The sequence below is a fragment of the Platalea leucorodia genome, assembly GCF_965183815.1.
Source record: "Platalea leucorodia genome assembly, chromosome: 14".
Classification (NCBI taxonomy): domain Eukaryota; kingdom Metazoa; phylum Chordata; class Aves; order Pelecaniformes; family Threskiornithidae; genus Platalea; species Platalea leucorodia.
The window spans coordinates 5,012,415-5,036,346 of NC_138836.1; the positions used below are offsets into that span (position 1 = coordinate 5,012,415).

The 23,932-nt window shown below is 66.6% G+C and overlaps 2 protein-coding genes across 3 annotated transcripts; one reads left to right on the plus strand and one right to left on the minus strand.

Annotated features, from left to right (window-relative positions):
• Window positions 1–1,417: 1,417 nt before the first annotated feature.
• ENGASE (endo-beta-N-acetylglucosaminidase) lies at window positions 1,418–5,861 on the plus strand (the record flags this gene model as incomplete). Its single annotated transcript, XM_082326626.1, has 14 exons — window positions 1,418–1,551; window positions 1,694–1,770; window positions 1,923–2,124; window positions 2,434–2,582; window positions 2,699–2,856; window positions 2,964–3,112; window positions 3,297–3,462; window positions 3,815–3,918; window positions 4,143–4,251; window positions 4,356–4,528; window positions 4,756–4,910; window positions 5,014–5,116; window positions 5,209–5,323; window positions 5,457–5,861. 14 exons carry the CDS (start codon window positions 1,418–1,420, stop codon window positions 5,859–5,861), a joined length of 2,199 nt encoding a protein of 732 aa, XP_082182752.1.
• A 3,140-nt stretch (window positions 5,862–9,001) lies between these two features.
• On the minus strand, window positions 9,002–16,226 carry RBFOX3 (RNA binding fox-1 homolog 3; the record flags this gene model as incomplete). 2 transcript variants are annotated; one of them, XM_082327129.1, is made up of 11 exons in its annotated part: window positions 15,978–16,226; window positions 14,994–15,131; window positions 14,420–14,473; window positions 13,801–13,893; window positions 12,541–12,601; window positions 12,214–12,267; window positions 11,773–11,905; window positions 11,162–11,201; window positions 10,490–10,551; window positions 10,078–10,156; window positions 9,002–9,046 (listed from the first exon to the last, which is right to left on the minus strand). In XM_082327129.1, exons 1-11 carry the CDS (start codon window positions 16,188–16,190, stop codon window positions 9,002–9,004), a joined length of 972 nt encoding a protein of 323 aa, XP_082183255.1. In that variant the 5' UTR covers window positions 16,191–16,226. The 2 variants fall into 2 exon arrangements, with proteins under 2 accessions (XP_082183255.1, XP_082183254.1); XM_082327128.1 differs by having other exon boundaries at window positions 15,972–16,205.
• Window positions 16,227–23,932: the final 7,706 nt, after the last annotated feature.

Here is a 23,932-nt window from a genome sequence, read left to right on the forward strand (position 1 = left end):
GCTGCTGGGAAGGGCAGAGTATCCCTGGAGAGCCAGGGACATCCAAGCTGGGCTCCATGAGGGCCAGCTGCCCCCAAAGGAGCAGGGAGCTGAGCGCAGTAACAGACCTGTCAGCCTGCGAGCAGGGCAGGCTGGGGCTGGTGGCCAGGTTTACCAAGAGTCTGGATCATCCAGCAAGTCTGCAGTGATGAGGCAGGTCTGAGGTCAAGCTGGAAAGCCAGTGGGTCAGGGTCTGGAGCAGCGGGTCCATGGCTGGGCAGGGCAGAGCTGCAGCTGGAGACCAGCACCCCCCCAGCACAGCAGGGAAAGGAGGGAGGGCTCAGGGCTGAGCTTAAATAGAGCCCTGGCCACACAGGTGGGGGGGGGGGGGGGCCCAGGTGAGGCTGGTCAGGGCTGTCTAGGGCTGGCAGCACCCTCAGGGCCCTGGCACTGCTGTCCCCATGGGGCTGACCCCAGGGACCCTGTCCCAGCCCTGGGGTGGGGGTAAAGCCCCGCGGCAGCACCCAGCGCCTCAGGCAGCAGGCAGGGCTGGGGCTGCCAGCGCTGCTGGCACATGGCACGAGGGGAGGGCTGCCTGCTGCGGGGCGGCCGCCAGCCCAGGTACCGGCTCTGGTCCAGTCTGCACAGCAGGGCCTGTACTGGGACACACATCACATCCCGGCACACACGTCCCATCCCGGGACACACAGCTCATCCCAGGACACACATCGCATCCCGGGACGTGTGGCCCCGTCCCAGGACACACAGCCCATCCCAGGACACACGTCCCATCCTGGAAGACACGTGCCCATCCTGGGACATATGGCCCCATCCCAGGACACACATCCCCATCCTGGGACATGCGGCCCTGTCCCAGGACACACAGCCCATCCTGGTCCATCCCGGGACGTGTGGCCCCATCCCAGGACACACAGCCCATCCCAGGACACACGTCCCATCCTGGAAGACACATGCCCATCCTGGGACATATGGCCCCATCCCAGGACAGACAGCCCATCCCAGGACACACGTCCCATCCTGGAAGACACGTGCCCATCCTGGGACATATGGCCCCATCCCAGGACACACAGCCCATCCTGGTCCATCCCGGGACATGTGGCCCCATCCCAGGACACACAGCCCATCCCAGGACACACGTCCCATCCTGGAAGACACGTGCCCATCCTGGGACATATGGCCCCATCCCAGGACACACATCCCCATCCTGGGAAACCGGCCCCGTCCCAGGACACACGGGTCCAGGCGGCGCCGAGCTCGGCCGGGGCGGGCCGGGCGCTGGGGGCGGTGCGGCGCCGGGGCCGGGGCCGGGGCCGGGGCCGGGGCGGGCGGAGCTCCGCGGGCCGCGCCTCCGGGAGAGCCGGGCCAGGCCGGGGCCGGCGCCGCCGTCAGTGCGGGCAGCGGCGGCGGCGGCAGCGCCATGGCGGAGGCGCAGGAGGGGCCCGGGCGGCGCGGGAAGAGGGCAGGGGCCGGGGCCGGGGCCGGGGCCGGGGCCGGGGCGGAGGAGCCGGCGGAGGCGGCAGCGGAGCGGGACGGCCGGCGGCGGCGGCGGAGGTGGGCGGCGGGCCGCGATCGGGATCGGGGCCGGGATCGGGGCCGGGATCGGGGCCGGGATCGGGGCCGGGGCTCGGTTGGACTCGGCGGGCGCTGGCCGCGGTGCTGGCCCGGCCCGGCCCTCACCCCCCTCCCCGGGCAGCTTCCAGCCGGCGGCGGAGCCCCTGGGAACCACCGTGCTGCACGACACCGTCAGCGCCCGCCCGCAGCCCCTGCCAGGTGAGGCACCGCGGGGAGGGCGCCCGCTGCGCCCCTGGGTCCCCACCGCGCTGGGGCCGGGGCTGGGGCTGCTGCTGGTGCTGGTGCCGGTGCTGAGCCGCACGGACAGCGCTCCCCGCTGACCCCGTTCCCCATCTCCCCACCTGCCCCAGCGAGGTACTTTGACACCAGGACGACGGAGCCCATCAGCTTCTTCTTGTCCGGCCTGGAGGAGCTGCTGGCCTGGCAGCCCAACAGCAACGACGAGTTCAATGTCTCTGCTGTGCCGCTGGCAAAGCGCCAGCCCCCGCTCCTCAGCAAGAGGCCCCGGACGCTGGTGTGCCATGACATGCGCGGCGGATACCTGGAGGACAGGTACGTGCTGGGTGGAGGAGAGATGTGGCAGCGGAGCTCAACATCTCAACCCCCAAACCTCTTCTACTTCTGCTTGATTTGTTTCCTGCCAGCTTGGCCGCAGGTGGGCAGGGATGGAGAGGTTTGGCTCTCGGTGCCGGAGCACAGCGACCTTGCTCGGGCCAGCCCTAGCCGGGGTCTGCAGGGCTGGCTCAGTGCCACAGCTCTGCCCAGCTTCCAGGGCGTGAGTCAGGCTCCTGCCCAGCCCCACAGCCGTCTGCCGGCGTCCTTCCCGCATTGCCCAACCTTCTCCCTTCTCTGCCGTTGCAGGTTCATCCAGGGCTCAGCCACACGCAACCCTTATGTCTTCTACCACTGGAGGTACATCGACATCTTCGTCTACTTCAGCCACCACACCGTCACCATCCCGCCTGTGTGTTGGACCAATGCGGCGCACAGGAACGGCGTCCCCGTGCTGGGTGAGGGCAGGGCCGGCTGCAGGGCTGGCGGCTGCAAGACCGGGCCCGGAGGAGCCCGAGGCACGTGGTGCGTTTGTCGGGGTGCACACCCAGCGCTGCTCTCCCTGTCTCCCTAGGCACGTTCATTACGGAATGGACAGACGGGGAGAAGCTGTGCGAGGCGTTCCTGGCTGGCGGGGAGGAGGCGTACCGCGCCGTGAGCGAGCAGCTGGCCCGCATCGCCCAGCACTACCGCTTTGACGGCTGGCTGGTCAACATGGAGAACACGCTGAGCGTGAGCCACAGTCATGCTCTGCCCGCCTCCCCTCCTGCCCTCGCGCTGCTCCCGTGCGGGGCCCCTCGTCCACCCCGTGCCAACCTGTCCCTGCTCTCTCCTGCCAGGCAGCAGCGGTGGAGAACCTGCCCCCCTTCCTGCGGCACTTGACGGCGCAGGTGCACAGCGCCGTACCGGGGGGGCTGGTGATCTGGTACGACAGCATCGTCCAGAATGGTACACTGAAATGGCAGAATGAGCTGAATGAGGAGAATAGGTGAGGCTGGGCCCTGCCTGCCCTGCCACCTTGCCCAGGCAAAACTGGCCTTGGGTGGGGGGCATGAGCTCACCCCAAACCCAGTGCTCGGGGGTGGTCAGGGCACGGGCTGCACAGTCCTCAGTGGGGTGGTCTACGGGGACAGCTGCAGAGTCCGCCCTGCCACCCTGACCCTCTTTCCCAGGGTGTTCTTCGATGCCTGCGACGGGCTGTTCACCAACTACAACTGGAAGGAGGAGCACCTGGAGCGCACACGCGGGCTGGCTGGGTCGCGCCACACCGACGTCTACGTCGGCATTGACGTCTTTGCCCGTGGGGACGTGATCGGTGGTGGCTTTGACACTGACAAGGTGCGTGTGCTGGGGCTGGGCCAGAGCGGGACCCTGGGCCTCCCCCGGCACAGGGCTCTGAGCTCCCACCGATGGCTGTGCCGTGCCATGCCGTGCCGTGCCAGGCTGCTAACACGGGGACGCAGTGGTGAGGAGTGGGGGAACCTGGAGCCGCTGGGCTGCCAGCCATGCCTGGAGAGGGAGCTGGGGGATCCCAGTGCTGCAGCCCCTGGAGAGGGAGATGCCGCAGCACATCCCCACGGTGTTGTCCTGCCCCACCACGGGGCCAGCGGGACCTGGGGGAGTGGAGACAGGGCAGGTGACAAGGTGACCACCTGGCCTGGTCTGTGCTGCTCACCGCTCATCTCCGTAGTCCCTGCGCCTGATCCGCCAGCACGGCCTCTCCGCAGCCATCTTCGCTCCCGGCTGGGTCTACGAGCACCTGGGGGAGGAAAACTTCCTGCAAAATGAGAACAAGTGAGGGTGGCTTGGCAGGGCAGGGGCCATGGCGGGGAGATGGGTCCGGGAGCACCCGGGGCCGGGAGGGCTGCTGGGTGGTGGGACAGGGCTGCCACAAGACTCTGGCTGCCCACCGAGACCAGGCTGGCCCTGCTCTGTCCCGGCTGGGGCGGTGCCCAATGCCATGCCAGGGCAGCGGCTGTAGCAGGGGTCTCTGCTCAGACACCCACCTTCTCCTCCAGGTTCTGGGGCTCGCTGGCCGAGTACCTGCCCACGCACAGCATCTGCACGCTGCCCCTCGCCACCTCCTTCAGCCTGGGCATGGGCACCAGCAGGTTCCTGGCTGGGAAGGTGGGTGTGGGGCTCTGGCTCGGCTCCAGCTGGGCAGGGGTGGGCTGGGCAGGGGTGTCCCTGCTTCCAGCTCCTCGCCCAGCCTATCTCATCCTGTCCTGCAGGAGGAAGAAACTGGTCCCTGGTATGACCTGAGCGCGCAGGAGATCCAGCCCCTCTACCCGGAGCGTGAGGGCAGGCTGAGCACTGGCTGCTGCCTGCAGGACGCCTGGTGCGGGGGCAGCTCCCTGAGGGTGCAGGGGACCATCCCCCCCAGCGAGGAGCGCGTGGCTGTCCGGTGAGTTGTGAGGCAAAGCCCTCTTGCCATCTCCTCAGCGCTGGGCTGGTGCCATGCCAGCATGGCATGGCCCACACGGCCCGGGCAGAGCTGTGCGGCCCTGGGGCCTCGTGGTGAGCGTGCCACGGGGCTCTTTGCCTGCGCTGCCCAGCAGACCTAACCCAATGCATCTTCTCTTTCTCTCTTCTCTCTCTCTGTCTGTCTCTGGGTGGATTTGGGGTCATCAGCCTTTTCTCTTTGCAGATGCCGGCGCCCCCCAAGCTCTTCCTGACCCTGCTTTACAAGCTGGAGGGGCCACACGTCGACGAGTTCACAGTTGCACTGGAGCTCACCACCTGGGACTCGGGTACCTGCCACGAGGGCAACGTCACCTCCCTGCCCGGTGAGAACCCTGCCCCCCCATGCTCTCTGCAGTGAGCACCTGCTGTAGGGTGCGGAACAAGCTCAGCCCCTCGCCCCCACCCCAACCCTGCTGTCTCCGGCAGAGCCCAACAGCCGGCACCACCCCCGGTTCCTCCCGGCACCACCACCCGGCCTTGCCAAGCTGCTCGCCGCCTGCGACCATGGCTCCCACGGCTGGATCAGCCGGTGAGTGCCCTGCTGGCACCCTGCATCTGTGGGTGGGTGGGGGCACCCCAGGGCCCCCCGGCACCATGCTCGCTCTGCCCCTTCGCTCTCAGGTGCTATGAGCTGGACCTGCAGGACTGCAGCCTGCGAGACCTCTCCCTGCTTGTGTCCCGCCACCAGCCCAGCCCACAGGAGACGCCCTTCACCTGCCTCCTCGGGGAGGTCCGGGTGAGTGCCCGCCGCTGCCAGCTGGGAGCCACCCACCCCGGTGCTGCCCCATGCCATCCCTCATCCCAAAAGTGGGTGGGCGCCCAATGCTCTTGGCCCTGGCCCCAACCCGGTCCTGTGGTTCCCTCCGCAGGTGCTGGATGCGGCCAGCATGGCAGCCTCCCCACCGCAGGTGCAGAGCGTGACGGCCTCGCAGCTCTGGTGGCAGAAGGGCCCCGAGGCAGAGCAGCTCTCGCTCAGCGTCACCCTCCGCTGGGCCTTCCCGCCCGGCCGGGCCAGCTGCTTCCGCATCCTCAGCCAGGGCGCCCGCTGCCGCCAGGGCCAGACGTCGCCGCAGCTCCTGGGGCTGGCGCAAGCCTGCCTGTACCGTGCCGTGGGCCTGGTGGTGCCGCGGCCGGTGGCCGGGCAGTCCTGCCGGCTGGAGCTGCTGGTGGAGCCGGTGCTGCCCGATGAGCTGCCCGTGGACCCGAACCGCTGGGGGCGGCTGGTGCTGGTCTACTCCGAGCCAGCCGATGGCACCAGCTCAGATGGGCATTAAAGGCAAGCGTGGTGCAGCCCTGCGTCCATGTCTCTTCTGTGCCAGCGGATGGGCTGTGGGCAGAGGGCACGGCAGAGCCGGTGCTGGGGGGCTGAGAGGGTGGAGGCTGCATTTTGTCACCCTGGTTTGGTGGGTCCCTCTTCTCCCACCCCTGTGACTGGGCTCAGCCTTCGCCATGGGGGCCCACTGGGTGCTGGCTGGGGCCCTGCAAGAGGCTGCGCAGGGACCCCAGTCCCGCTCCTGCAGCCCTTGCTGCCTGCAAGCTGCATGCACCCAGGCTGGGGACGCTTGCTCTGAGACACACCCCCCCCCCCAGCCCCATGTCTGCTCGCCTCGGGGACTAGCCCGGTGCAGGTGTGGAGCCGCCAGCACCAGCTCCGCTGCAGCGCTCAGCCCCAAGGAGCAGCCCAGTGCAGGTGGCCGCTGCGCCCGTCCACCATGGACCCACCCCAGTGCCACCCAGCCGCCGCTGCCCTCTCCCCAGGGCTGGCAGGCAGCGGCTGCGCCCGTGCTGCCTCCCCTGGATGTCTTACACGGAGAAGGAGAGAAAATTTATAGCAGCAATTATTTTCTCACAGTCTGGTGAGCAAGCAATTAGCAGGCAGGGAGGCAGGCGAGCACGCTGCGCAGCGGGGTCGCCCAGCCCCAGCTCCCTCCGAGCGCCGGCCCCGGTCCCACAAACAATGCTGGCTCCCGGTCAGGAAAATTAATATGTCAGCAGTTAAGCTGCTGCTCCTCCGGTGGGGGACTCGCTCTGAAATGAATTATCTGACGGTTTGAAAAATGAAGGGCTCGGCACAACCAGGGGAGGGCTCCTGCCGTGCCGGCACACCGCTCTTGCTATGGTGGGGCTGAGGGTCCCAGCGGGTTCCCCCCTCGCCTGCCGCAGGCTGCAGCCTCCTGTCCAGCGGTGTGCTGGGACGGCCAGACCCACCGTGCCAGCCACGGCCCCGTGCCCCTGCACCACCGCCCCAGTCAAAACCTGAGTCGCCCTGGTTGAAGAAAGAAATCTTTATTAATAATTTCAATAATAATAATAATAATCCTTGTAATAATAATAATAATAATAATAATAATAATAATAATAATAATGTTTATTAGAATGGTCACACCTTTGAAGCATACAGGATGGGCCGGCGCCAGCCTGCGCACTGGCAGCCGGCGCAGGGGTTTGCTGTAAGGAAGAAGCCAGTACAGCGATGGAAGGAGCTTTGTACAGGGGTGGGGACGCGGGGCCGGGGCGGCCGGGGCTATGTACACTGGGAATAGAAAAGGGGGAGCTCGTTGCTGGAGTGTCGGGGGCGTCTGCAGACTATAAAGTGAGGTTTGAGGAGTGGCGGAGCCACGCGGGACAGGGGCGGGGGGCTGAGCACGAGGCCACCCTGCGGGACGGGGCTGCACCCCGGGCACTGGACCCGGCATGCTGGCTGCTGCAGATCGACCCCAGGGCTCGGGCTGGCCCCCAGTCCTGGGCGATGCAATGGCCGAGACCCCGTGCCGAGGGCTGGCAGTATCCCGCTGCCTCAGGCAGGGATGGGTGGCCGCGAGCATGTCCCACGCCGCAGAGCAGGCGGCAGTGGGATCGGGGCAGTCCTCGTCCCAGCTCAGCACAAGGGGCCATGAGCGGTGTCGGTCAGGGTTGCTCCCTGCAGGGTGGGAGCCCTGGGTGCGTCAGGGGATGGAGGGGAGGGAGGGGAAAGGGATCGCAAGCGAGTTGCAAGCTCCTCTTAACAAAAATTCCCTTTAAAAGGCAGAGGTTCGTCCCCCTGCAACGCCCAGCGCCTCAGCAAAGCGGCTGCGCCGCCACCCCAGCTCCACGTGGGAGCCGAGGCCTCGCACACTTGACACGCTGATGACCGGCAAGCGCCGGAGCTCGGGAAACACGAAGCTGGGTTCCCACCCTGGCGCCCAGTCCCCAGAGCCGGGGAAGGGGCGGCGTGCCGCAGCGCTCCACCGGCACCCCCAGCGCCGCCGTGCCGGGGCGGAAAGGAAGACGTGGTGCCCAGGCCCTGCGCCTGGGCAGGCGGAGGCCCCTCCGGACGCCCCCGCGCTCGGCAGCGTGCCGGCTCTCCCTCCCTGCCGCGGGCTGTGGGGCCGGGGCGGAGAGGGGCCCCTCTGGTGCGTCCGGCTGGTCCGTGCTCGCCGCGGCACTCCTCCGGGACTCGCTCGCTCGGTGCGTGTGTGGACAGTATGGGACTTTCACTTGGCTGTTGCCGCTTTGCTTTTTTTTTTTTTTGTTGCTTTGCTTTTAATTTTTTTATTTTTTATTTTTTTGTGTGTGTGTGGATTTTTTTTGCCCTTCCTGGTCCCAGAAGGAAACGGCCGCGGTTTCACTACAACAGAAACAGAGAGGCAGGTCTTTCGCTGGAGCAGCGTGCGGGGCAGCCTGGCCGAGCCGCTGGCTGGGAGGGATGCGGGCACCAGCCCAGCCCCCCAAGCCCCGCACCGCACCCCATGCCTGCGCAGCCAGCCTGCCGCACCGGAGCTCCTCCGCAGAGCAGTGCGGTCACCCCGGAGAAGCGCTGCTGCCTGGGGGGGCTGTCCCCGGGGTCCTGCACCCACCCCAGCCTGGCTCCGTCCCCGAGGAGCATGCAGCAGCCCCCGCCGGCTCCTGTCTCTCCTATGGGGGCAGAGGGGCTGCTCCAGGGCTGCCATCAGCGCCGTGCCCCCTGCGTCTGCAGGCAGAGCATCCCCTCCTGCCTCGCAAGGCGACAAGCCCTCTGCACCCCTAGCAAGGGCTCAGGCCAGGGTGGAGCTGCCCGGGGACCCCGCGACCCGGCTCTAGGAGCGGGGTGCCGTTGGGGCCGAGGGCCAGCCCCGCTCCCCGCGGTCCCCAGGGATGCCAGGGGCAGGAACCGCCCGGGGTCCCGCGGCGCTCGGCAGCACCGAGGCGCAGGGCTGCGCCGGGGCAGGCGGACGGTGCAGGAGATGCGGGCGGGCGGCGGGATGGAGCGGCTTGAGGTAACCCTACGGGTGTGGGCTGCCGAGGCTCATCGGAGCCCAGCCCCAGGCCCGGCCCCAGCCCGCCCGGGCAGGGCCCACGGTTCCTCCAGAGGCTCGGCCTCGGCTCTGTCTGCCTGGTTTGGTTTGGTGCTAGTGAGCAGTCAGTGTTAGTGGTGGGAGGGGCTGTGTCTGTCTTGCTAGTAGGGAGTGAAGCGGCTGTACCCTCCTCGGTATAGACTAGCCTGCAACATCAAAGATGAAAAAAAAGCCAATCAGTATTCGAGAGAGAGGCAAAGCCCAGTTCTTCCCTTTTTTTTTTTTTTTCCTTTTTTTTTTTTTTTCCTTTTTAAAATGACACCAAATCACTTCTGTCCTTGGGACGTGAAGGGCGGGCAGGGCTGAGGGTGCCCAGTGCTGCCCGGGCTCTGGGATGGCTGAGGGTGCTGCCTTGGGGCGGTGCATGGGCTGGGGGCTGCAGGGTGCCCCAAGCCCCAGTGCCCCCAGCACAGCACCACCATGGCCAGGCCTCCTCCTGCCTGCAGTGACCGCAGAGGAGCCCGTCCCCATCCCTGCCATGGTGCTGGGCTTGTAGCCACCCTGCCCATCCCCGTAGGATGGAGGGGCCATAGCCCCTCACTAGCGGCTGCCTGGGGCCGGGGGTGCCAAGGGGTGCTTGGCAGCCTGGCCCCAGCCGGGGGTGGGGGGTTAAAAAAGGAAGAAAAAGATGGGTTGGCTTTGAAATCCTGCCCGTAAGTGGGATTTTTCATCTTTGATGCTGGTTGTGAGGCTAGCTAAGAGCCGCTGCGAGCGGGTGGGCTGCAGGTGCTGGCGTGCACGCATGCTCCCTGCACGTGGCTGCGCGCTGGGGCCTGGGGACATGGCCCCGTGCCGGGGAGGAGAAAGTGGGGGGTCCCTGGGGTGCTGCTCAGGCAGCCAGCGCAGGGGGCAGCCGGGCCCCCGGGAAGCGACGTGCACTGGCGACTGTGCGGGGTTGCCTCTGGCCGGGTGTAACAGGGCACATAGGGTGGAGGCACGGGGGGGGCCTCCTCTCTTGCCTGCCTGTGGACAGAGCCAGGCAGGGGCTGTGCTGCTCCTGCCGCGGCTGCCAGCTCCCGGCCCCCCCTCCCATGGCCCCTGTGTGCGGGGCTGCCCTGCACCCCTTGCCTGCCCCCGCACCCCGCAGGCTCCCCGGGCTGCCGTGCCGGGCCCCCCTCCCTGGGCTGGCTGCAGCTCGCGCCGGGAAGCAAAGAAAGGCTGTGGGGGCTGCTCTTACCATGGTGCCGATGCTGTATGTGGCGGCGGGGCCGATGGTGTGGTGGTACGGGTCTGCCGCTGCATACACTCTGCCGTAACTAGGAGCAAACACAGCGGCAGGCGTTAGTGAACGGTGTTGGGGTCCCGTCTTCCCTCAGCAGCCCCCCCCCCCCGGCTGCTGCTTCCCCCGCTGTGCCTGGGAGCCCCCCAGCACCTCCCTGCTTCTCCCTGCCTGGGCACCAGTCCCTGCCAAAACAAACCCAAAGGGGAGCGCAGGAGCCCCCAGTTTGCAGGACACCCTCATCGTGCCTGGCTCCGTCCTCGTCCCATGGCACACAAAAGCTGGGGCATGTCGGACCCGGTGGTGCAGGGGGTGACACGGGTCTTTCCCCCCACCCCGGGAGCGATGCCCACGGTGCAGCAGTGCTTACCTGTCGCTGTACGCTGCCGCTGCTGCCGCGGGCTGGGCGTATCTGTAGGCGGCATAGCCCCCCTGCAGCAGAGGGAGAGACTGCTGTCAGGGAGGGGGGCAGCACCCGCCGGGGGAGGCTCGGGGGGCTGGGGCAGCTGGGCACCCCCCGGGCACTGCCACGGAGCAGCGGTGGGACCCCGTGGGGAGCTGGTGCCCATGCCACCAGGCGCACACCAGCCTCATTACCATTCCCCAGGGGCTTTCACAAACATTAACCTTAAAAAATTAAATTTCCAGAGGAGAGAATGTCACCTCCCTGATCGCTTTAATGAGGTGTCACGTTAGATAAATCCTTCAGCTGCCCGCCTGAAATATCGCCAATGGCTTCTTAAATATGGAGGTTAAATGCCAGTGCAAGACAGCGCACCGGCGCTCGCCAAGGCTGTAAATCCCGTGCGGTGCTGGCCCCACGAGGGGCCTGGCTGGGGGCATAGGACCCCGCGTGGTGCCACCCCGCTCGCTCTGGAGGAGCCGCGCTCCCGTCCGCACTCCACCCGGGCTCTGGCTGCCCTCCCCAGGGGAAGGGGCTGGCTGGGGGCAGAGCCCGAGACGGAGCTGCCCGGTGCTGCTCATCCCCTGCCCTGGCACAGGGTCCCCAGCGTGGCCCAGACCGGGGCACGGTGGCACTTACGTAGATCTCAGCTCCATAGAACCCGTCCTGGTAGACGACCCTGCAAATGAGGCGGAGGCGTCAGAGCCTGGCCTGTGTCACCGGCCGAGAGGGATTGGGGTGAAGCTGGTGAACCAGGGGAGCTGCTTCCAGCAGCGCAGCCAAGAGCGAGGAGTGGCCACCCAGGCAGCCCGAGGGCACGTCCTGGCCTGGGACTCCTGGCAGGGAGGGCAGGGACATGGGGACGGCACAGCCAAGGACAGGGATGGAGGAGTCCGGGGCACGATCACTGTTGGTAGCACCAAGAGGCCACAGATCGCCATCGCCGTGCCTGACACCAGAGTGGCCGTGCGTGCCAGGAGGGAAAGCATTTCCATTAAACCAACAGACACAGCTGGAATAACGGTCCGTGCTTCGGGGCACAGGAGGCACACAGGTCACCCTGAGGGGCAGCAGCCTGGGGGGTTTCACAGAGCCCAAGGCCAGGCAGGTGCTGGGGGAGCTGCAGCCTGTTCCCGAAGCACGAGAGCCCCGCCGTGCCGCTGCTGATGGCAGCAGAATCCCAGCAACGCGGCAGCAAACGGCCCCCCCGCCCCGAGGCGTGCAGTGCCCCCCGCCGCCCGGGTACTCACGCGCCGTAGGTGGGGATGGGCGGTGGCGGCGGTGCAGCCCGGAAGGTGTTGTAGACGGCACGTCCTCGTCCCCGTAAGTGTGCCCCTCGGTAGGCCACGGCCGTCCCCGTGGCGGGGTACGGGAACCCCGTTACTGCAGGAGGGAGGGGACAAACGTGGGCTTTCTGCAGCAGCTCCCCACAGCGCACGGCTGGGACCCCTGCAGCCACCGCAGGGTGTCCTGTGCCAGAGCCTGCCTCCGTCCCCCAGGCCTGCCAGTGACACAGCCCCATGGGGACACGGGGCAGGGGGACGGGGCGGGGGGAGCTATGCACGCAGCAGTGCAGGAGGGGAAGAGGGGCTGGGGGCTGCTCGCCACTCAGAGCGGCGGCGGGGTTGGACGCGGTGTGGAGCTGACATCTGGGGGGACCCGCGGCAGGGCTGACCCCGACCAGACGTTACCTGCATAGAACTCGGGGCCGTAGACCGCTCCCACCACCGGGTTCAGCTTCCAGCCTGCGGGCAGGGAGAGCCGGTGAGGCCAGGGGCACCCTCCCCATGGTGCTCCCCCCACCTCCCAGCTGGGCTCCGAGGGACCACAGCTCCCATCCCGGGGTGGCTGCAGGGCATGCGGTGCCTGGGGAGGCTGCACCCCGACACTGGACTCTCCCGTCTGCCCAAGGGTGCGGAGGCAGTTTGCTGCAGGAGCTCAGCGGCAGCCTGGCAGCAAGGGAGCCCAGAGATGCCCCTGCCCGCAGCAGCTCTGGCTCTCCTTGCGCTGGCCCTTACCGTTGGTGTAGGGGTTGGCAGCCTTCTTGTTCGTCATGACCCGGGCTGTGGCGTTGTTCACCTGCGGAGAGAGGGGATGGGACCTCAGCACCTGCGGGCAGCGGGGCTGGTGAGGCCGCAGTCCAAGGCCTGCTTGGCCGCACTCGGCGCACATTGCTGCTGCTTCAGATCCCGGAGCGAAGGACACCGGCCGCGCGAGGAAACGCAGGAGGAGCCTCTGCCTGCAGCCACCCCGCCGTGACGCAGTCCTGCCCGCACCCCCGGCCAGCCCAGGCCTCTTGGCTCCTGCCCCAGCTCCAGCGACGAGCATCAGTTGGGCTGGCGGCTGATGCCTTGAGCGCTGCGGTGCTGTGCTCAGGCTAAGCTGCAACACGCTGCCGCCAGGCTTAGCCACCTCCCGTCCCCACCCCATGCCTGACCCAGCCTGCAGGAAGGATGCACTTGCGGCAGGAGCCTGGGTCATTTCTGCAAGTGCCCACGAGCTCCTGCTCAGCTTTGTTGGACCATGTTCCCTGCTAGGCATGGCCCATCCACGGGGCATCGCTGTGCCTTGCCAGGCTGCCCTTCCCTTGGCTCAGCACTGCCGGGGACGTTTGCGTCCCGCTCCCTCCGCTGTGTCTTGCCCCACCTCCCACCACTCGCCTGCGATCGGCAAGGTGCTGCCAACGAACGGGCAGAGCCTTATCCCTCTGCCTGGCTTGAAGAAATAAAAGCCTCAGGGGCTGGGCAGCACAGCAGCTGCCTGCACAGTGGGCGTGGAAGCCCTGCGCAGCATCCTTCCCTCCCGGGTGCAGGGGAGGTGGGGATGGCACGTGGAGCAGAGAGCCCCTCTCCTCCCTGCAGAGCTCAGGGCAGCTGCATGGCGGACACGGGGGCTGCAGGCAACTGGGGTCCACCAGACCCCGCTGTAACCGGGCAAAATGCAGCCAGAGCCCGGGCTGGTGCCCCAGCTCTCCAGGAGAGGTTTGTTTGAGCCACATGCTCCTTGCACCAATTGACAATCTTCCCAGCAGCCGGCACGCATGCTCCCGTGCTGCATTCACAGACGTATGCACGCGCCGGGCAAGCCTCCCCTGTGGCATGCGGGACTGGGGCAGCACCCAGGGCTGCCCAAAGTTCCCCCTGCCCTGGCTCTCCCCTGCCTGCAGCCCCCTAGGCAGTTCTGCCCTGCCTGCAGCCCCTGGCAGGAGAGGGCCCCCGGGCAGGACGGAGGGGATGCACGCACACGCAGGCATGGCACTAGCACACTTATCTGAGCACCTCAATCTTCCGGCCCTCTACGATGGTGCCATTCAGCTTCTCCCGTGCCCGGTCGGCATCTGTGCTAGTTTCAAAAGTTACAAACCCAAAACCCTGTGAGCAGAGGAGAAAAGGAGAAAGAAAGAGACAGAGAGAGACAGAGAGAGGGTGCGGGGACAGAGAGAGAGAGGGGGTGAATCAGGAGAGCTGGCGCAGGAGGTGAGGCTGCCGCAGTGCAGAGATGGAGAGCCCGGTCCGGGGCCCCCGCTGGGTCTGGGGGTCCCGGCTGAGGCCCCAGCATTGCCCACGAGCTGGGAGAAGAGTCTGGGAGAGGGGCACAGAAAGCAGGGAAGATACAACAGAGACATCCATACACAGAGGGACACGAGCTGCCTGTGCAGCGGCGGGCAGAGCGAGCCCTTCCCTCCCTCCAGCGCTTGGGGTGCAGGGACCCGCACGGCCCGCCCAGCCGGCCCAGGGCAGTGGGACGGGGCTGCCCCGAGATGGGGTACCCCGTGCCTGGGTCCCGCGGGGCAGGAGAGGAGGGGAGAGCAGGCAGAGGAGCCCCCAGGACTCCCAGCTCCACCAAGCCCCCTCCCCGGGGCTCGCCGTGACAGCGCTGGCCGCGGGCAGCACCCACCTTTGAGCCCCGCTCATTGAAAATGATCTCCACATCCAGGATCTTCCCGAATTGCTGCAAGCAGAGAGAGCAGAGGGGTGAGCACCTGTAGAGCCTCCGGCCCCGCACCCGGAGCCGCTGGTACAGGGCTCTGCGCCTGGCCGGGCCAGGGACAGGCAGGGGGCTGCCTCGGGGGCCAGACCAGAGGACCCTTGGTGCCATGCAGGGGAAAGCCCCCATCCCTCCCATAGCACCCGCTCTTCCAGGACTTGAGGAGTATCACCCAAAATCTCATTAGCCTGAACTGCTCTGAATCCTAATGAGGGCTGGGAAGGGGACAAGGGAAGGGGACAAGGGCTCTGTGTCACTCCCCTCTCCACGCACGGGCCTGGGTCCGACAGCCTGGCTGTTAACCAGGGTGCAAATCCTGCAAACCACCACTGCTGGCCAGCAGCTGCAGGGGTGCCTGCGAACACCGCAAGTTGGGCAGGACAGGCCCTTGGGACAGGACAGTGCCGGGGTCCCTGCGGTGCCGCGGGGCAGCACCAGAGCGGAGAGCAGCGAGATGTGGATGGCTGGACAGGGCCGGACTCACCCCGAACATTTGCCGCAGGTCGGGGTCCCGGAATCGGAAGGGGATGTTGGAGACGTGTAACCTCTTGGGCTGCTGCTTGTCTGTGTTGTCTGAGGAGTGTAGCTGCTGGCTGTCTGTCTGTGCCGCTTCGTCTGTTTGCTGCGGGAAGCACCGATGGCCATCAGCCCCTGGCCTTGCCAGCCCCGCGTCCCCCGGTGGGGGTCCGGGCACGGGGACTGTCCCCCTCCCCTGCGCTTGGCCCCGCCTGCCCCCAGGGACACGCTGGACCCTGCTGTTCCCAAGCTCCGGGCAGCACCCGTGGGTCTCCCTGCAGCCCAGTGAGGCACAGGGATACTGGGGGGATCTCTGCCTGCAGGGAGCTGGGGAACGCCCAGCCTGGGGAACCAGCCACCCGCCCTGCCTGCACCTCCCCGCCTCGGCCGGCGCTGCCAGCGGGGTCAGGACGTCGCCCACCCCGTGAGTGGTGCTGGGGACCTGGGGGGCTGAGCGCTGGGGGGGTGCAGGAAGCACAACCTTGGGGAGGGGGAGGCCTGGGTGAGGGGCGATCCGCTACGGAGAGCCAGCCAGCATTGGGTGGCCTCACACTGGCCTCTCTCCTTGCCGTCAGCCCAGTGGCACGGTGCCCGGGGTCCGTGACCGTGGCACACGGGTGTTTTCAGGGTGGGGGGGTGGCACACCCCGCACGCGGCGCTGCTGCGGCCAGGCTGGGAAGTGCTCAGCTCAGCACTTTCCCCGGCACTGCATTACAACCCCGTAATTGAAGCTATCTGGTGGGAAGGCAGCCAAGCAGGTAGATTACAAGTGATTAGAAATGACGGGGGGGCCGTGAGGGAGAGAGCCACCAGCCGTGGCGGGGGCACCCAGCCCAGCGCCCCGAGGGACCGCAGCCGGGCGAGCGCTGCTGCCCCAGCACCCCTCCCAGCAGCTCCAGCACTGCCCTTGGACCCCCGCCCGCCCCCTTGGACACCGCTCCCTTACCGGTACCGTCTGCGTCCCTGCTATGGACTGTGTGCTGGCGTCGGTGCCCGGCTGCTCGGCGTGGCTCTGTGCTGGTGTGTAGAGGGTCATGGCGTGCTCCGGTACTGTGCTTTGCCCAGAGTAGTCCTGCGTGGGGTGCGGGTGCGGCGGCGCGTACTCTGCGGGGATCCCGTTCTGGGGGGGCGGGGGGTACTGGGCCGGGGGGTAGGGCTGAGCCATCGCGTCCGGCGGAGCCGTGGCGTCCTGGTTACCCTGCCAAGACAGCGGCACCATTCCCCTTACCCACCGATGTCCCCGGGGTGCCTGGGCTGCGACCTGCCCCGGGGAGGGGTCCTGGTCCCCGCAGCCAGACCCAGGCCCCCCAGCCCCACCACGCCCCAGCCTTTGGTGTTGTCCCCCCCAAACCCTTGGCTGTCTCTGTGCTGCAGCAGCTCCTGGGTTGCGTGGCCCACAGCCGAGCCCCCATCCTCTCCCGTGCCGGGGCCCTGCCTGCCCGGTGCACTGGGGCTTGGGCAGCAGGAGGATGGAGCCCACCCTGCGGGGCTTAACTAGGGGAGCCTGCACATCTCCCTCTCCTCAGGGAAGGAAACCAGGGCAGCCCTTGGTTTGGAGCCCGTCGTGGGGCAAAGCAAAGCCTGGCTGGGGGGCCAGGCCAGCATCGCTCCGGGGGGGCTGCACAGCATCAGTGCCTGCCGGCAGCAAACCCAGTATCCCAGTGACGGCGGTGGCAGCAAAGGGGAGCAAGTCCAGGGAGGCAGGGAGGGGCAGCCAGGGAGGGATGCTGATGGCCCCTTGGCAAACACCAGACAGGGATCAATTAACTGCTAAATATTTGATTAGGCCCTTTGCTCTAATGCAATCAGCCTGGCTGCCCTGGTCAAACGGGGTGAGCTGCACCTGTGCCACGGGCTGAGGGCTGCCCACTGCCTGCTGGGGACGCAGCATGGGGCTGGGGGGGGCAGCGGCATGGGGCTGCCAGCCCGCACCTCTCCTGCACACCCACCCACCCACCATCCATCCTCACAGCCCCACGTGCACCCGCGGGCTCTCCCCCCTTGCACACGTGTGCACTGCACCCACCACCGCACACAGATGCCCACCGCAACACACAGCAGCAGCCCTCGCCGGCAGCCGAGAGGCTGCGAACGCCTGAGCCAGTGCGCGGGGCAGCGCCGGCAGCCCCTCGGATGCTTTACAACCTGCCGTGGCAGCCTCTCGCCCATGAAATACATCTGTGGCTCAGCCCATGGAGACAAGCTCCTTAATTGTGTGTGTGGCCGATTTATGGTGCGGAGGGACGGCGGGGGCAGGCGGGGGGGCCGCGCTGCCAGCCGCCGTCCCCCAGCTGGCAGGGCCGTCGCGCCTGGAAGGGAGGAGCGGAGCCTGCACTGGGGGCACGGCAGGGACCACATGCAAACCCAGCGTGAATAATCCCGCTACAGATCTGCAAGTCATTGGCAGGCTCGCCAGCGCCTTCCCGTGCTGACTCAGCTGCTCGGGGATGCGCCAGCCAGATGCACCTGCCAGCGTGGTCCGGGGCTGCCGATGCTGCAGGACAGTGGAGCCCCTTCCCCGGCACTGGGTTTCCATCCTGCACTCAACCTGGCCCCAGCGCCTGAGCCTGCTCCAAGGAGCGGGCAGACACCAAACGGTCACTGCGGTCACATTCCCAGCCTGATCCTCCCTGCCTGCATCCCTGATGCCCAATACCCGACCCTCCCTGCCTGTGTGCATGGAACCAGCAGCCGGAGCAGCCTGCAGCACTCCCATGTGCTCCGTGCTGGACACTCGTCCTTGCCGTCACCATAACCAGGATCAGCCACCGTCACAGCAGGGACAGGTACTGCTGCCCAGGCGGTGGCAGGGGGATGCAGACGGGTGCCGGGGCAGGGACCATCCCCACCTGCCCAGGTCTCGGGCCCCGCTGGCTCCTCTCCAGCCCATCCTGACAGCCACGTTCATATCTGTTATTAATTAGGGCTGTCGCAGTGCTTGTCAGTCCAAGTATTATTTCATTCAGGGACCATTAGGTTCCCCTGTTTTGCTGCTCGCTGTCGCCGGGGCTGCTGGTGCTGCAGAGGCACAGATCTACGGCTCCCAGCACCTCCCTCCCGCCAGCGCTGCCCGTCCATCCCTGGGCAGGGATGGGGCTGCTGGGTTCGGGGCGGGGGGGTGCCGAGGGCGAGGGCCCCACGAGGAGGGGGATGGCGATGGGTTTGGCTGCGCGATGCTCGTTGACGTCACGGGGAAACGGCTGCTGCTCGGCTCCGCACCCGGCGCTGCCTGCGTCCTCCCCTGCCAGCTGCTCTGGGCTGCCTGCAGCGTGGGAAAAGCCCTGTCCCCAGGCAGTGCCGGGGCCCCTCTGCTCCTCCCGGGAGGGTTACTGAGGCCCCGGCCCCACAGCAGCCCCTGAGCCTGCACCAGGAGCAGCCCCTTCCCTGGGACCCTCCCTGTGTCGAGTGCCCAGGGGGTCCTGGGGACCCACCCCTGCACCCCAGGGAATGCAGCCAGACGGCACCAACCTGCAGCCGGGTGCTCCCAGCTTGGGGTGCCCGGCCACGCTGAGAGCCCGTTGCGTGGTGCTGGCCCATGGGTGCCAGGGACAGGGGCCTCCGACAGGCATCCCTTGCTTGTGCACCGCACGTCCCTCCCGGGGGCACGGGAAATGTTCCCACACAGCGCTTTGTGGGGCAGCTTTCCGCATTTGCATTAAAAGAAATTCTGGTTATTAACGGCCTGTGGCCCTTATTAGTAAACGAGACAGGAGATTAGTGCAGTACCTGAGACGGAGTGCAGAGCAAAGCTGGTGGTATTTAACACGGCATGGGTGCAAAAGCAGCACCCCAGCACCCGTGCTGCCCGTCTGCCTGGGCAGGACGCCGGTAGGGCTGTGGCATAGCCCTGTGCCGAAACACCATGGCCCTGGGGACGGTAGCAGAGGGGCTGGGACAGGGAGCTGAGGCCTTTGCTGTCAAGGGGAGAAGTGGCTCTGGGAAGTATGGCACATGCCGCTGCGTCCCGCAGGCTGGTGGGCGTCCCGCTGCCTCCCGGCTCCTTGGGGAGCCCCCACAGAGTGGCTCTGTCCAGCTGGCTGTGGGATGCTGCTCCCCGAGCCCAGCCCTGGAGGGCAGAGCCAGCGGGACCCCGAGGTCCCCTGCCTGGTGTCCCCTACCCTGCCTACAGCTCAGCCCCATGCCACCAGACCTGCGCAGCGGCTGCCGCAGCAGGCAGGGGGTGGATATCATCTTTAGCTGATTAAATGTCCCTCATTAACGAGTTTCTTTAATTAATGAAGTTTTTTTGTTGCTCCACTTGCTTTCTCCCCACCGCACTCTGCCTCCTCAGCACAATCCAGGCCATTTCCTTTCAAGTCATTTAGTGCGTGGGGCCGGTTCCTGCCGACGCCGCACTTTGGTGATTGTGCCTGTCAGCTCGGGGCTGACGACGCCATTTTTAACATTTGCTCCTTTTTAAGAAAATAACGCACCAGAAGCCCCCAAATGCAGAGGACACGTCTGAGCAATTAGCCAAGTGCAGAGCGCCTGCACTAATGAGAGGGCACCTGCTGGCCCCGGGCACCCTGCAATGTGCCGCCACACCTCGCCTGCGATGGGCGTCCTGCCGGCACGGTGCGAAGGTGCAGCGTGAGAGCTCCCCTGAGTTATCCACTGCTCATGAGCGACCATCACCCACTGCCACCCACCTCTGGCCATGGATGGGCAGCGTGGTGGCCTCGTGGTGGCCCTGCAAGGCCAGCCAGCGAGCCGTGCCCACGCTCAGCCAGAGCCTCTGCTTGCACGCATGGTCATGATTTACAACCAGGTGGCAGCCTGTCCTGGGGCCGCTCCCCTCCCCTGCAACCCCGCGGCTGTCACAAACGCGCCCAGAGTTTCCTCCAAAAGCCTCACAGCCATCCCGCTGCCTCGGCCCGTTCCTGCTCTCATCTTCAGCCCAGGGCAACCCCCACTGCGCCAGCTCTGCCTGCGGATGTCCCCTTCCCGCACGCTGCGCTCAGGCCAGTGCTGCTGGTGCAGGGTGCAGGGGTGACATGGCACTGCCTGGTCCCAGCACGGCACCGCCTGGTCATGGCACATGTGCAGCCTGGCTGGACAGCAGTGTGCCAAGTCCCGGAGCAGCTGGGGAGGGGGCACAGTCCCATCACCCCGCACCTCCCTACCGCCAGCGAGAAGGGATCCCCGAGAGCAGTGCGCACCAAGGAGCCTGCAGCTGTGGGTGTCCGGGAAGCAAAGGCAGCGTGGATCCGCAGGCAGCCGCGGGCAGCCAGCCCAGCTCCGGTCCCTGATGCCTGCAGCTGTCCCGCTCCCTCCACCGGGAACCAGTCACCCACCGACGGGTGCGGCGAGGGGCTGGGGTCCTAACACCACCACAGCATCCAAGGAGGCCGCCAAGATGTTCCTCCAAGCTGCAAAGCCTCATCGGGCAGCACATCCTGCAGGCAGTGCAGGCAGCAAGCGCATTACCCTGACCCAGACTGGCTCCTGCTTGCTTGCTCACTGTCAGGGCTTCCCCTGGCTGCACGACAACACAGCCCGAGGTCAGAGCCGAGCACGGAGAAGGGTGTTGAGCAATTCCCTGAGGGCGCCCGAGCCCGCCTGTGTCAGGGCAGCTGCTCGCTGCTGCAACAGGTCTGCAGTGCATCGCTGCGGCGGGACGCGCCGTGTCTGCCAGCAGGACACAGAGCTGGGGACGGACTGGGGCAGCGCACGGGGAGGCCGATGGGAGCATCTACCCTCGCGCCCGCTGCCTCGGAGCAGGGCGGCACAGCAGCACCGTGCTGTGCTGGGCGGCAGAGATGGGCTCAGCAAATGCCCCGTTGGTGGCAGGAGGGTCCTCTCACAGCCCCACAGGGCCCCCAGGCACCCAAGGGCCATGCAGCTGTGCCGTCACCGCGAGCTGTAGCGAGGCCGTGCCCAGTGCGGCTCATCTGCGTGACAGCCACAACGTCCCCCCTTCGATCCAGCCGCTCGCTCATGCTAATGACTGTCAACATGAAACAGAGGCCGTGAAGGGGAAGAAAATTACTCCCTGAAAAGGAATTGACTGATCCCCGTCATTTCTCAAGGAATCACTGACCTGTGAATATTTCATTACCCAAAATGCTGCGCCATCCATACAAAGCGGCGCGCCTGGCCCCGAACAGGCACCAGCCACAGAGCCTTGGGCTGCAGCGGGGGAGCAGGGTTGGGGTGCTCGCTGCAGGGATGTCCCTGGCCCCAGGAGGGACAAACCCTGCCTGCCACGGCGGCCGGCGGGAGATGGCGGCAGGTCGCTTCTCCTCTCCTGCCCAGAATGGAGGCCATCGCGGCCCCACAGAGAGCTGGGGTGGGACAACGGGGGAATCACCCCCTCGGGAAGGAGCCGTGGAAGGAGGTGAGGAGCTGCGGAGGCCGGAGGTAGCAGCCGCCGTGCTTAATGACTTCATTAACGAGGAGGCAGGGGAGGGGTGAGAGCCTGCTAATGGCATCTGCCAGGGATGCTCAAGTGGGAAGCTCTGCAAAGAGCAGCGGGGCTGGAGAGAGCAGGCAGGACCCGAGGGGCAGGAGCGACGGCGCGATAGGAGGAGGAGGAATGGGGGGGGAAACCTGCTGGCACAGGAAAAATACCATTTTTCTGGGCTGCCACACACTGTCCCGGCACCTTCTGGCCCCCCTCCCCTGCGCCAGGACCCTGCAAGAGGGGAGCTGCCCTTTGCTGGCCCAGGGCAGCGGGGCCAGCTCCTGCCCTCGGCCCCGTGAGCCCTCGCCGGCAAAGCCCGGCTGCCGCGGCTGCCAGGGCATGGCCAGGGCCAGACGCTGTTCCCCCCTGCCCGCGGGAGCCCAGGGAGGAAGGACGCCGTGGCTGGCAGCCATGCAATACCTAGCAGGAGGGGGGAACGAGACGCCAGCCCGGGTGCCAGGCGCAAACCTGTCCACGGGTCCCTGTCACCTCCTGCGTGGGGCAGGAGGGGAGCAGGGTCCGGCCCCAGCTCCTGGCTCCGCCAGCCGGAAACTTTGGAGCTGAGGCTGCATGAAATATTCATGAAGTAAATGGTGCAATTTCATCTGCATTCAGCCAACTTCATGTATATTTCAGAGTATTATGAAATGATAATGTTGTGTAACCGAGGCGAGACGGGGGTGCTTGGGGGGGCTCCCGGCCGCCCCCCGCGTGCGCGCGCCTGACATCTCCCAGGCTCACATGTACCTGTGCCGCTGCGCCGGGCAGGGACCTGGCTGCATCGCCATCGGAGACATGACAGGATCAGGTCCGCAGCGAGCGGGAGGACCGTGGCTCCGGGACATGCGGCACTCTCCTCCCTCCTGAACAGGGGCCGGCATTGTCGGCGGTGCCAGGGCTCACCAGCAGCAGCTCCCGGCATCGCCGGAGGTGCCGAGGCTCACCTGCAACAGCTCCCAGCCCTGAGCAGACACTGCTGGAGGGCAGCAGCCAAGCTGGTCCCCCCGGCACAGCTCTTCTTACAGGCACACTGGAGCAACGCAGACATGGCATATGCAGCGTTGGCCGGGATTCCCAGCAGCGCTTGGTCCCCAGCGGCCACCAAAGGGTTTGGGACAGGCAGGCACGTGAGGCACGAGCTTGGCTGCAGAGCCCGGGGCTGGGGACGGGCTGGAGAGGACCCGAGTCCTCAGCAGCATCTGCCTGAGCTACCTGCTCCTCCTGAGCCCTGCAGACACAGGAGTGTTGGATGCGGATGCCCACACGCCACAAGGCTCTGTGCACCGGGGTGACCAAGCCACGCCGGAGGCTGGCCTGTCTGCTGCTGCCAGCGGTCCTGGGGGACAGCCGCTGTCTCCCCACTGCTGGCAGAGGCTGGGGGCTCTGGAGAGCAGCTGCTGCTCTGGGAAGGGCTGCAAAGTGCCTCATCCCCAGTGCACCCAGAGGGAGAGGCACAGAGGGGCTCTGGAGGGGACAGGACACCTTCGGGTGTCCCAGCCCACGCTGCTGAGCTGAGGCGCGTGGGTGGCCATCACAGCCCAGACAGAGACAGGCAGGGCCCGAAGAGGAGCAGGCATCTTCCTCCCGTGGGGCCACGCACCGGCAGGGCGACGGTCCCTCCCAGACCCTTGAGTGGGTCCTGCTGCGAGTGCAGGGAGGCGAGCGGGGTCCCGGGGCATTGCGACTGTCCGAGAGCGGGGCTGCTGCTGCCAGCTCCCAGCCCTGCCCCAGGTTTCGTAAGACAAGCACAGGCGCAGAGCTAGGTTCGCTTCCCCGACCGCTCCCAGCATCTGCCAAGAGGCTGCTCCTGCCTGGGGACCGGCGCTCCCCCCGCCGGCTGCCCCCTCGGCTCCCCGGCAGCTGCGGCCCTTGCGCGGTGCTGCCGGAGCTACCGTCAGACAAGTCCAGCCTGGCTGGATCCAAACAGCTCAAGACACAGCGAGCAGTAGGATGAACGGCCACATCCACCAACTTCACACCTCTCCCACGAGCACCATGCCATCCCCACACCCTGCCCCACGGATCGCAGGTCCCCGGGGAGCCCAGCCAGCACTGCCCGGACCCTGACCCCACTCCTGCAAAGCCCTTCGCACCCAGGAGCCCACCGACGGTCCCCTGTCACCATCACACCGCCGCCATGCTGGGGCTCTGGCACAGCCGCACGTGGCGCTTGCTCGCAGCCTCGCAAGCGCGCGCATGCTCGCACCGGCCAGCGTGGGCGCTCGGGGAACCGTGGACCTGCGTGTGCACCCGGACAAGCTCTCTCACGCAGTCCTCTCTAATAGGCAGTCAGGAGCATAATTTTTCCTCTAATTACATATTCAGCACTTCTGAGAAAATGAGATTTTGGTAATTCAATTGGACTGAGAAGCAGGGGTATAATAAAATGAAATTTGTAACAATCGCGCAGTTAAATTAGTTAAATGGAGAGGAAGGAGCTGTGGAAAATTGACCCCTCGATCTCCTAAAGACTAATCAGACATTTGAACTGAGTGTTGCGGAGG